General features: G+C 37.0%; 1 protein-coding gene across 4 annotated transcripts in view; it reads right to left on the bottom strand.

The window, feature by feature from the left end:
- The window catches only part of LOC136034005 (protein grainyhead-like), a 213,170-nt gene that overhangs the window by 156,721 nt on the left and 42,587 nt on the right, over positions 1-13,862 (bottom strand). For 3 of the 4 annotated variants that reach the window (XM_065715041.1, XM_065715044.1, XM_065715042.1), the window contains exon 2: positions 12,858-13,035. In XM_065715041.1, coding sequence (XP_065571113.1) covers positions 12,858-12,925 — 68 coding nt within the window. In that variant the 5' untranslated portion in view covers positions 12,926-13,035. Of the gene's footprint in view, positions 1-12,857; positions 13,164-13,862 lie in introns of those variants that run through there. The other variant, XM_065715043.1, reaches the window with a different exon arrangement.

The following is a 13,862-nucleotide window of genomic DNA, read 5'->3' as shown; positions in this document are numbered from 1 at the left end:
TATTCTTATAATGACAAAAAGGTGTCCCCTCTCCCTCCTCCGAAATATTTCTTTGAACGCAACCTACCTGTCTCCTTCTCTCGACTAGACGCCAAGCCCGATAGTCATCGTGTCAAAAAAAATTGTTACCGATAAATGATGTACTACTTAATCGCAATAAAAACGTTAAACTCACTATGCACTTTGTTTTATTCACATTTAAATGATTAAGAACTATCAATATTTTCATCATTAACTAGACATCAAATTGAGCGCAAAGATTGATTACCTCCAAGAATTTCAGAGTATGCAGCAATACATGATATGATTTATTGGAACTAACATCATAGGTAACGTATTTTTTAAATATTATCATGCACAATATAGCCAACAAAAAAAATGAGCCTGAAAGGACAAAAGAAACGCCGAAAATCAGCAACTTGCGATTGCTCACAACATCAAAATATTGTTTAGTTTTCAGTTGAACCTTTGTACATTAACCAAGCATACGAAGCAAATAAAAAAGGGGGATGGGCAATCCTTTTGATCGATAGCCTTTTTAACGTTTAAGTCTACATACTCCTTCATCTAAAGCATCCTAATAAATATATTCACATTTTTTGAATAATTTTTGTTCTCTGGATTCGTTTTTCAACCAACCAAAAAGAAAGTGAGAATTGACCAAGCGGTGAGCTTCAGACAAGATCCCCATAACATGGGTACACATAAGATGAAAAAAGGGGGGGGGGTCAATAGACTCGGCAAAGGAATTGAGCATCCTCTTTGGGCATACTACAATATAATGAAGAACATTAACGACTGGAAAGTTAGAAATAAAAATGAGTGAATTATTTATCAACGTTTCCTAAAATGTATTTGTATCCATGTGTGGACGCACAATTTTCTTGAACGTTCCTTTCATTCGCTCTTCCCCTTGTAATACTCAGTTTGTGAATATTAAACGCTTTAAAAATAGAAGCTGATCTATCTTGCATTACCAATCAAATAACAGACGTACTCAAGTACATAGGTACCAATCTGTGAAAACACATAGGGTTTGCTGATTTTAATCCATATTTTTATGAAGAGACAAAAATAGTATTTTTCAAAATCTAGGGGACCATTTTTATGATACTTTTTTCAACGACAATCCCAAAAGATATTTTTAAAAACATCGGGGAAAAGAGGGGAAGCAATCCTTCCTCCAATTCACGTCCTTGTTCAGGTACGTAGGCCTATGCATGGGAAGTTTCCACCACAGGTCTTGCCTGAAATGTCATGAGTAACTCAATTTCCCACAGCTAACTATTTTAAGTAATCTAAATCCCTCTTTTGTACGTGAGTGAATATATTATAGTTCCCGAGACCGTGTCCAGGGGGGTTTAGGAGTTTGACACACACCCTGAAATGTTGGTGTGACTCGTAAAAAACGTAATAAAAATTAATACAAACAGATTTTGATGCGTTTTTTTTTTAAGTTTTTTAACCCCCCTCCCCCAAAAAAATTATTTTGTAAAAAGTCTCGAAAAAGATTCTGGATAAGGCCCTCATAGTTCCCCTTTGTTCTTCCTCTCTTTTCACAGAATTTAAACCTTCCGTTTTATTCTATTACATCACTTCTTAAACCCAAAACACATTTCGTCATATTCAATACGTAGCAGATGACATTTACCACAAAGTTTTTGATGACACATTTTAAAGTTATGCACCGATCAAAAAATATGACGCATTTCTTTTTCTTAAGTCAGCCCTCCTGGCACTTCAATGCCAGAAATAATTGCGCCAATTTTCAATTGCAAAACCAAGTATTTACATGCATCCTCAGTCCGTAAAAATTGTCCTATCATTTCTATAATTACAGCAACACGTAGTGTGCGGTAATAATCCACTATTTTACTTCACTGGAGATTTGAATATAAGAACACTTGATTCACTATTATTTTGGCATATTTAGGTTCTTTATATAGCCAATTAGGGAGAAAATCATTATTTTTGTTGCTGCAATTAAGTCAAACGCTGGGGAACAGAGTTCGTAAAAAACATTGGAGTTTCGCTAGGAGATTTGTTTTTTTTTTCTCTATTTGTACCCCCCCCCCCCCCTCTTCAATTGACGCCAGTAATGAGTGAAAAACATTGAAATATTTTCAACTGACTCACTCTCGAGCAAATTCTACATTGAGCAACATGCCGCCGTTTGGATCGCCAGAGCTTAGTTATGCAGTGTGCGATATTTACGAATAATTAGCATAATTTACGAATCCGTTAGTTTGCGATGCGAAGACAGTGCAAATCTCGTGACACAATCAAATTAAACTGCAGCAACTGCGGTGGCTTAGATATTTATTAGAATAGCCCAACCTCGTTTGTGAAACTAAACAAAGCGGCAGGTGGACGACGACCAAGGAAGAGGTGGATTGAAAATTTCGAATACCAACGTATTTTGCAGATATCTCGAGCAGCACTAAATCAGAGGCGCCATTTGGGGGGGGGGGGGGTCAGGGGTGGGCAAATGCCCACCCCAGATTTTCCAGGGGGCCCAAGCTTCCACCACAAAGGACCCTTTGCCGGCCATAATAATCCATTATGTCGAACATAATCCATTCTGTCCAATTGATTTGAAATTACTGCATGCCTATTAACCAAAGAACGTAATTACTTGACAACCCTTGGGATTATTACACTATTTGCTATTGATTATTGTAAACTTTGAAAGTAGGTAAGATACATAATAAAATTCTCGAGTTCTATCAAATGCCCATTTCCTAGATGATTACACAACATAAAGTGAGTCGGGGGGGGGGGGTCCAAGATGGAGTTTATGCCCACCCCAAGATTTGGTCCACATGGCGCCTCTGCACTAGATAGGTCATCACATGGACTTCTGGTTGATACTCTTCCAAAGGAAGGGGCCCCAGTGCGTCCAATAAGGATAGACGGGGCTTCAGTTGCATTAGTAGAAATCTGGGACTTCACTTTTTAGGAGCACAAAGAATCTCCTATATTTAAGGTTTTTCTGAAAGGGTCTCAAATATCTAAATGAGCGTATTTTAAATATCATAAATTCCTCATGCATGTACCGAGTTGCTTACATATTGCATGTACAGCCTATCTCAAGGTGGCGATACGGGAACAGCCTACTGTTATGTAGGTTACCTCCATAGGAGGCAAGGACCAAAGGGGAACCCTGTCCTTGAGGGTCCATAACAAGAGCTAAGAACTCATATGGCACTTGTGACGAGGCCGGAAGAGCCATGAGCTCATATGGTATTAGCTCTAGCAAAATTCTAAGAATCAACAGATTGATTTAAAAGGAAAATCAGAGGCTCTATGCCGGTCGGGATTTAAAATAAGAGCTCTGAGTCACGAGGTCCTTCTAAATACCAAAATTCATTAAGATCCGATCACCAACTCGTAAGTTATAAATACCTCATTTTTCTAATTTTTCCTCTCCCTTCAGCAACCCAGATGACCGAATGAGGGAAAAAGACTTTTATCATGTCAATTTGTGCAGGTCCCTGACACGCCAACCAATTTTCATCGTCCTAGCACGTCCAGAAGCACCAAACTCGCCAAAGTACTGAACTCCACCCCTAACTCCCCCAAAGAGAGCGAATCCAGTAAGTTCACGTCAATCAAGTATCTACGATATTTGCTTATTCTACCCACCAAGCTTCATCCCGATTCCTCCACTCTAAGCGTTTTCCTATATTTCCGATTTCCCCCTCCAGCTCCCCCCCCCCTATGTCAACAGATCTGGTCGTAATTTGAAATAAGAGCTCTGAGACATGAGTTCCTTCTAAATATCAAAATTCATTAAGATCCGGTCACCCATTCTTTAGTTAAAAATACCTCAATGTTTCTAATTTGTCAAAATTGACTACCCTCAGCTCCTCCAAAGAGAACTGATCCGTTCCAATTATGTGCATCACGTATCTAGAACTTGTGCTTATTCTTCCCATCAAGTTTCATCCCGACCTCTCCACTCTAAGCGTTTTCCAAGATTTCTGTTTCCCCCCTCCAACCTCCTATGTCCCCGGATCCAATTCGAGGTGAAAATGGAGTATCTGAGACACAAAATCCTTCTATATATCAAGTTCCATTAAGATCTCATCACTTGTTCGTAAGATAAAGATGCCCCAATTTTCAAGTTTTCCAAGAATTCCGGTTTCCCCTTTAACTCCTCTCCCCCTCCCAATGTCAGGGGACCTGGTCGGAATTTAGAATAAGAGCTCTAAAGCACAAGATCTTTCTAAATACCAAATTTCATAGATCTGATCACCCGTTCGTAAGTTCCAAGTACCTCATTTTTTCTAATTTTTACGAGCTATCCCCCCACCTCCACCAAAGAGAGCGAATCCGATAGTTATGTCAGTCACGTATCTTGGACTTGTTTTATTCTTCCCACACAGTTTCATCCTGACCTCTCCGCTTTGAGTATTTTCCGCCCCCCGCAATGACACTGGATTCGGTTGGGATTTAAAATAAGAGATTTGAGTTACGAGGTCCTTCTAAATATGAAATTTCATTAAGAACCGATCACTCCTTCGTAAGTTAAAACTACCTCATTTATTCGAATTTTTCAGAACTAACCCTCCCCCCAACTCCCCCAAAGAGAGCAGATCCGTTCTGGCTATGTCAATCACGTATCTAGAACTTGTGTTTATTTTTCACACCAAGTTTCATCCCGATCCCTTCACTCTAAGCGTTTTCCAAGAATTTAGCTCCCCCCCAACTCCCTCCAATGTCACCGGATTCGGTCGGGATTTAAAATAAGAGCTCTGAGACACAATATCAATACCCGTTCGTAAGTTAAAAATACTTAATTTTTTCTCATTTTTCCGATTTAACCGTCGTGGTTTAATTGTATGGTGATGCAGAACATCATTGTGGAAGGATCCACTATAGGAGGATAACTGCAACAGGGTGTAAGACCCACATTTATGGGCAACAGCCTCTGCAAAGGGCTTCCTCAATCCTTTTGGGGTAAGAGCGAGACCGGGAACCTTGCGGTAAACTTTATCCGCACTTAAGGAGTGGCGCCCTCGAGGAAATTATAGTCTAGGAAATCATACAATAAGTGGTTCTCTGACATGCTGAATGTGAGGGTGTGATTTTCATTAAGATTCGTTGACTGTAAGGGGGTTTTTCCTTCTTTTTCGAAAATCAGGCAAATTTTCTCAGGCACGTGGCTTTTAACGGGTAACACTAAACTTGATGGAATAACCCAATTCTTTTAATGTATCTATTGATATCAAAATCCCACTTTTTGGAGTTTCGGTTACTATTGAGCCAAGTCGTTCCTTACTTGCAGGTCATTACCACGAACTGTTTGAGACTTAAACGCATCAATTAAGTGGCCTAAGAAATATCGAAGATAAGTTAATGATTGTTTCTATAATATCAATTGGTGCTCGTATACAAAGAATTGACACATTTAAGCACAGATGGTTGTGAGCGAATACCAATAAACTCATTTTGCACTAGACAATGCGTCAGGAAGGTTTTTGTATCAGGTCACAATATACAAGTTAAAAACAGCAATCAACTCTCTTTTTAAATCCTCCGCTGTTTACGGAACAGGTCAATTCGGTGTCTCAGCTTTCCATGTCACAGTTTATCAACGCTTTCAATGTTTATCCTGCTGAACAACACCAAAATAAAAATTTTACGCGCAGATTTTTAATCTTTAGGCGAAAGCTGACCAAGATGCTCAGCTCACTATACTAGATTTCAAGAATCCAGTACGTCATGCTATCACGGATGTTTGGTGCAAAACTTGGGGGAGGGCTCGTATTCAATTCTCGAAAACGAAACACCATCACAAATACAAAACACAATCCCCATTTTCTTACTAACAGGAATTTTAATCAAAGTAAAAGTGATGCCTCCAACTGTGTCAACTGAATGAGGGTTAGGGAACCGTACGCGATACGTATCTACCTTAAGGAAGCAAAATTCGTAAAATATGTTAAAAATAGGGAATTTTCCTAAAAACGGGACAAAACTAGCCGTTCCTTCAGTTTCTCCCTTCCTCACAAAGAACCCTTGGCGTTCGTCCCTCTGCAAAGAAAACTCGAAATCACAGTTTTGTTTGCGATTGTCATCCTTAAATGAATATCGGATAAAAATATGATTTTTATTATGACACATATCTATGATATATACATGCATGTATATCCCATATACATGAGGAAAAGGGTGGATCACAATGCGGTAGACTAGTAGCATTCTACTGAACATTCATACACACCTGAAGATGCAAGAAAGGATGTCTGGCAGCGATTTTTTTTTATTTATTTATACACAATCACCAAAAACAACCATATATATAGTAGTGTTTCGACATACGGTTTTAACATATTCTAAAGAGGGCACGAGTGAGTGCAAGGTCATCCATAAGATTCAAATTAAGTGGGTGATTGAAAAGGTTGATGACCTCCAGGAAGCATATACATAGGGACTTATTTCGAGGGCGGAGCAATGACAATTCAAAGGTAGTGGAAGGGGGCTAGTTCACAAAACCCCTGGGTTAATATGAACATATAAAGAGGAAAGTGTGGTAAGTGATATATTGAGGGCAAAAGGCTGAAGACCTCGTGCTTGCTTGCCTGAAGCAGTAAACATAGTCGGTATCTGAATGATACCAGTATCAGACTACCAGACTTACATTACTGCGACTCTGCGGATTTGGTCTACTTATACCCATGGACGTAAGAGTCGAGAAGAAAACTGCAATCTGTGTTTACAAGACTATTACTCTCTACAATCATGGTACTTCCTCGCCACATGCGGAACAATATAACTCGTTTTCTTCTTAATATTAAAACAATCAAAACCTTTGTAATTATTTTAGATCTTAAAATGATAAAGGGCGGATTCCACCTCCCAATCGCATGTTAGAAAAACTTCATTAATTTTTGAAAGCAATATAAATGTAAATCATTTGGGTATTTGGTGCTTAATGCTTACTATATGAGATCAATTTGCAGCTAGTTAAAGAAAACCATATATGAATACAAGCCAGGAAAGAAGGAAATACAAACCCAGCGCAATGCCAGGAAGCCAAGAAGTGCAATGTGGGGTCAGGTGCCAGCCATCAGGTCGCACAATCATCCTTGTTTACCTTCCCCAGACTTCTCCAGGCACCAGGCATTTGCTGGGTCGACTCTGGCTGAGCTTGCAAAGTCACGCCACTGACCTCGTTCCAAACCGAATAACCAGCAACACCAGGACTCGAACCCCTGCCCTCATGGACAAAGGGTTTCGAGTCTAGCGTCAAGGCCATATCCAGGGGGTATGGGTGTTTGAGCCCCTCCACCGCAAATTTCTATTACACTTGTAAAAACCTAACGAAAATACATATAAACAAATCTTTGATGCGCTTTATTTTTGCAATTCATCCCCTAATAAAAATCCTAGATACAGCGCTGTCTAGCGTGCTAACCACTAGGCTAGGACGAAAATAACAAATTTTTAACATGACGTCACTAATGGGTATAACATGTGTGCATCCTTTTATATGAGATGAAAAAACAGTTTGACCAAATAAAAGGTTTTAAGACAAGTGTGTGACATTGGCTAACCCTCTAAAACAGGATAAATCAGGGATTTAGGCCCCAGGGCCCATCACTGCGCAAGAATCTCGCAGAAAGTTTGCAAAAGTTTAGTATGCCATCTCCTCAGAGAGTGCTCCAAATTTTCTTCACATTCAGCAACACTGGCTAAGAATGGTAGGATTCCCTCATGTCCAAGGTTGCCAAGAGCAGTCAGGAAAACCATTTTATATAATAGAGATATTTAGAATGGCAACGCACTGATTTACTTACAAAAAGAAACATATTTGTTTCGAACCTCTTACAGAATTAGCCCTCTATATAAGGTTTATTGGTCTTTTTTTAACATGCCCTGATTCAAAAGCATTGTAAATGATTGGTCAAATTTTTTTTGAACTGATAAATCAAAGCATTGTTATTGTTAAGAATTCAGGATTCCAGACCAAAAGCCACCTTCAGGACCCCTCAACACCAAAGGAATTTCCAAATGAACAATCCACCATCATTGGGATTGGGACTGAGCCCCATGCCCTCCTACATATTAGGAACGCGTCCAGCTTACTCTTGCCTAATTCAATCCTATGCCAAGGCTGCCATAACCATTTTGGTAAAATTCTAGTTAATTGACTTCTTGCTATCTTTGAAAGGGTTTAGGTTAGGAAAATGAAACTTTCAGAGATGGGTCTACAGGCTAAAGTATGTCCCGGGAAGGTATTTTAAAGTACCCACTTCTACTCCTTCTCCCTCTAGAGGGCCCTGAAATTTGCCTACATGACCTATTGAAATTTTGACAAAACAACATTTTACCTTAATTTTCAGTTACTAGTTGCTTTTCCTATGTCTTTAGTTCTGAAAATGCAATTCCTGTTATTTGAGAAGAATTTTGAGCGATATCAATGTTCTTTTTCAAAATTTAGGAAATGTTTTTGCATATCTTTAAAACCTTATAAAATGGAACTGACCAATGTTATGAAGCTGAAAACAATTTTGTTGTACTTCAATTGAGCAGAAGATCTATTTTGCAAGGTTTCACTTTTATAAAACACATATTTTTAAAGGTCATCAAAGGTCAGAGGCCTTTAGAGGGAGAAGGAGTGGAGGTAGTTGCTTCAAAATACCTTCCCAGGACACACTTTATTCCATAGATTCATCCCTGAAAGTTTCATTTTCCTAATCTAAACCCTTTCTGAGATAGCAAGACGTCAATTGACTAAAATTTTACCACCATTTTATATAATAGAGATATTTAGAATGGCAACGCACTGATTTACTTACAAAAAGAAACATATTTGTTTCGGATCTCTTACACAATTGGCCCTCTATATAAGGTTTATTGACCTTTTTTTTTAACATGCCCTGATTCAAAAGCATTGTAAATGAATGGTCAAAATTTTTTGAACTGATAAATCAAAGCTTGAGTCCTTAAAGAATCCTTAAAGAATTAAGGATTCCAGACCAAAAGCCACCTTCAGGACCCCTCAACGCCAATGGAATTTCCAAATGAACAATCCACCATCATTTTGACTGAACCCCATGCCCTCCTACGTATTAGGAACGCGCCCAGCTTACTCTTGCCTAATTCAATCCTATGTCATGTGCGAAAAACTTCTTTGAAAAATGAGCTGATTTGAATATTTACTGCGCAGTCACCTGTAATTCCGTGTCCCATCACTAGACTCTTCATAATAATTCTGTTCAACCTATACAGGGTCTGAATTGTCCATCCACTTTCTACTCTAATTTCCTACCCAATACAAACAATAGACAAAGTATTTTGTTAGATACTATTTTCCATACCAAGTCTATAATGAAACTTCCTTGTCAAAGTATTATCGCAATTCTCTAATTTTTTTTTATTTATATTTCAAAAGCAGAAATAAAACCTGAAATTTTGTATTTTAAATACAAAGGACACATTAAGAATGAAATCTGACAGTTTAATGGCTCCCTCGACCCATGTTAGGCATAATGGAAGCCATAGTTTTCTAAGATCTTTCTTTGGATTGTCTCAAAATTATGAATTTCATAGACCACTGCCATGCTTTTGTTAGTGCTACCACATTAAAAATAAATAAGCATTGCAAAGCTCATTAGTTGAACTTGAAAATTCTTTTTGTCCATAAAATATCTTAAAGTTAAAAAAAAAGGGAATTCAGTTTTTAAAGAAAATGATCTTTATATGCACTTATGCACAATTCGGTAGTGGCGGGCGCCACATTTAATTAAAAAAGAATTTAAAAAGCAATTTTTTTTTAAACGTGGACGAAAAATCAGCGAAAAAAAAAAATCTAAAAACATATGACATCAAGCGACTAAAGAAGGCGTAACTTTCCTTTGTAGATGTCTTTAGGAGTCAGGAGATTGTTAATTTTTGAATTTTTACGGACGATTGGTGTTGTCAAATCTAACTGATTTATATTCTTAATTCAAAGTGGCAATATTAACAATATCGCGATACGGCCCTAAGAACTTCATAATTTGAACAAACGTCATCCTACTTCTTTTTATTTTCAAAAATACTTTCTTTCATTCGAACTTCTTTTTTAAACTGGAGCTACTAATTTTCTTTCTTTTTTTTGTATTTTCAGGAATAGAAATGGCTGGTATCATTTATATGAATTTGCTTCCTTCCATTAGGGATTCCTTCAAGATGATCCAAGAACATCAAGGACCAGGAAAATTGTAAAATAAAATTTTTAAATAAAATACAAAATAAAATATTTTTCATCCATTCTCATTTATCTTTCAAAATCAGAAACTTTCTTAGATTTACCCGAGGCCTTATTTGAATTATTTCATGATTTTCAGAACCAGCAATGATTTCTTTTTTTATCACACTTCACAGTTCCAAAACATTTACTTTTTAACACGTCTTCTAATCAAAACCATTAAAGTTAAATTCGGAAACAGCATTATTTATTTATATATCGCACATAATGTTCAGAAAATTCGCCAAATGGGGGTGGGAGCTAATACATCAAAACGAAAACAAATAAGTGTGCAAACGAAACACGAAGCAAAAAAAAAACACGAATCACTAGATTAAGATAAATGAGGAGCACAGGGCCCAAGGCCTACTCCCATGTAATTGCCTTGCGGGAGATTTTGAGAACACCAATAGATAGCCTATGCAAAATGGCAATACACTGATTTATCGCTTATAAAATAAAACGGGGGTTATAATTTTCTGAACTTCCGATCCTTTTACATATATTATTTATGTGTATCTTAAATTTTCCGAGCTATTTTCGAAATTTTTATCAAGATTTTTCTTAGCTCTCATAATTTTTTTCAGGAATTTTTTTGGAGTTTTACAATAAAAATAAAACTACAAAACGCATCAAAATTTATCTAAATGCATATTTGCTACTTCTTTATGAGCTGGACAAAAAATTCAAGGGAGTTCAAAACGGGTACCCCTCCCCAACCCTGGAAACGGTCATTTAACCTAATTAACAAGAGCATTTTCTAAGAATTTTAATTCTTAAGCATCGTTTACTGGATGTGGAATCGTTGATAGTCTTTATTATATATGGTACAATGTTAACATTATTATACTAATAACTTTGATGAAACACTTCAAATTATCGAACCTCCCATACTTGAAATCAACGTGAAAACCACATTTTGATCTAAGGTCCTAAACCTGGAAGAAAACATGATAATCTGATAACTAGAAACAATATTAAATATTATAAGATAGATTTTCGTTGTTTTATTGTTTTCCTTTAGTTTTTTTTTAATATTCTAGGGCTATATCGAGGACCAGGCGGGAAAATCATTTAACCTCATTAACAAGAGCATTTTCTAAGAATTTTAATTCTTAAGCATCGTTTACTGGATGTGGAATCGTTGATAGTCTTTATTATATATGGTACAATATTAACATTCTTATGCTAATAACTTTGATGAAACACTTCAAATTATCGAACCTCCCATACTTGAAATCAACGTGAAAACCACATTTTGATCTACGGTCCTAAACCTGGAAGAAAACATGATAATCTGATAACTAGAAACAATATTAAATATTATAAGATAGATTTTCGTTGTTTTATTGTTTTCCTTTAGTTTTTTTTTTAATATTCTAGGGCTATATCGAGGACCAGGCGGGAAAATCATTTAACCTCATTAACAAGAGCATTTTCTAAGAATTTTAATTCTTAAGCATCGTTTACTGGATGTGGAATCGTTGATAGTCTTTATTATATATGGTACAATATTAACATTCTTATGCTAATAACTTTGATGAAACACTTCAAATTATCGAACCTCCCATACTTGAAATCAACGTGAAAACCACATTTTGATCTACGGTCCTAAACCTGGAAGAAAACATGATAATCTGATAACTAGAAACAATATTAAATATTATAAGATAGATTTTCGTTGTTTTATTGTTTTCCTTTAGTTTTTTTTTTTTTAATATTCTAGGGCTATATCGAGGACCACCAGGCGGGAAATAGACAGATAGACCACCAGGAAATAGGGAAATAGACCACCAGGTATGTTTATTTGTTTAAATATTTGAGCAAGCTTGATATGATTGAATACGGTTGTGGGCAATTTACTGCACAGTTCTTCTTACAAAATCATCAGAATCCAAAAATTAAACTTCTTATGTCAATAATCTATGTTGGTATTATTATTGCTATGAAGGCAACTAGTTTAAATTAATAAAGTAATTTTAATTACAAAAATGGACTTATCGATATGATAATCAAGAGGCTTGGATAGCACAGGCGTAATTTGCTAAGGGGCAGGGGGCAACCACCCCCAGACCCAAGTTTGTCCTCCCGCTGGAATTTAGCGTCTCAAAAAACCCTGCCAAAGCTATGATTGACCCACATAATTCAAGTATCCACAGAAACAGACCAGTTTCCTTTAATACTCCTTTGCCTTTATGGTACTATACGGCCTCATTTTTCATTCTGCAATTGGTCGATTTTAATTAACTTGGGAAAATTGGCCCCAACCCCCTTCCCCCAGGATTTTGACGAAACTACGTCTCTGTTGCATAACCAACTGGAAGTGCAGGAAGAACTAAAGTCTTGCAAATTTTGGGCAATTATTGGTAATTGGATACAAGTCTAGTAGCCTAATTATTTGTTCAATATTGAGCATTCCAAATTAGCAGCCCTGAATCAAAGGTTAAAACATATTCTTGTTGAATGATAATACTCCTAACCTGTCAATCATTTTTACACTCATATGAAACTAATTATTAGCGTAAACACGCATCTGAAATCAGCGCAAACCCACGCCAGATATCAGCCTTAAACAAGAAACGTGTTGCCTTTTGCCAAGGAAAAGAAGAAAACTCACCGAACCGGGGCTAGATCCTCCGGACCCTGGCTGTTGTTGTTCAACAAGTCGCTATCTATAGTGGGCATTCCAGTTACGAGAGATGATTGCGTCACTCAAAACCAGTCCCTTTTCAGCTAAGCCACAGCACATAAAGTACAAACCTGATTTTTGAAACCAGTTCCCTAAATAAAAATCCCTGGAAAAAAGTACAATGACGTCACTATTTAGTTGAAACAAGTTCAAAACTGGGTATAGACACTAAAACCGACAATTTCGTAGTCGGGTTGGGTATGACCCCAGAGTTTTGGGTGTTCAGTTATGAATGCGGGTCTCATTCTGCCCATCGGCTAATGTCATAAACCTCGGGTTTTAGACGCCTCAGATACAAGGAATAGAAGAACATTATTCAGCATGTGAGTATTGGCAAAAAAATAAGTTTTCTTTTTTTGTTTGCTCAGCCAGCAGTTCACCCATAAAGATTGCTAGACTTAAACAATAAAATTTTGAGCAGTGGTAGACCCAGTGGGTTGTGCCCAAAATCATTTTTGGCGGCCAAAGACGCGACACCTGTTATCATCGTATAAAACTCAAATCGGTAAACAAATAGATATGTTCTAAAATCGCTAAAGATGACAGAACGGGAAACTGGATTCCCCTAGAACGTGAAGTTATAAAATAAGAACTAGGGCTGTATCCAGGAGGAGGGGGACCAGGTTTGAACCCTCACCCTAAAATCGAAAGTTAACCTAAAAAATCGAAGTTTATTTCTCATAAAAATATTTCTCTGGCTCATGAATTGGTCTTAAAATGCAGGTATTTCAATTAATGCCAACGATCAATTCAAATGAATATTTTTCTAAAACTTTTCATACTTTCGTTTTGACATTTTCTCCGTTGCGTAATCAGTAATTGTTTCGCAAGCTGTTAAGTGTACCTCCTTTTAACTTATAACCGTCGAAGGTTAGACCAGATAAAAATCACAATCCTATACTTCTGTATAAAGTTAATCTTGAAAATAATTTT

Source organism: Artemia franciscana, chromosome 12, assembly GCF_032884065.1.
Source record: "Artemia franciscana chromosome 12, ASM3288406v1, whole genome shotgun sequence".
NCBI lineage: Eukaryota > Metazoa > Arthropoda > Branchiopoda > Anostraca > Artemiidae > Artemia > Artemia franciscana.
This window is presented reverse-complemented; position numbering and strand designations above follow the sequence as displayed.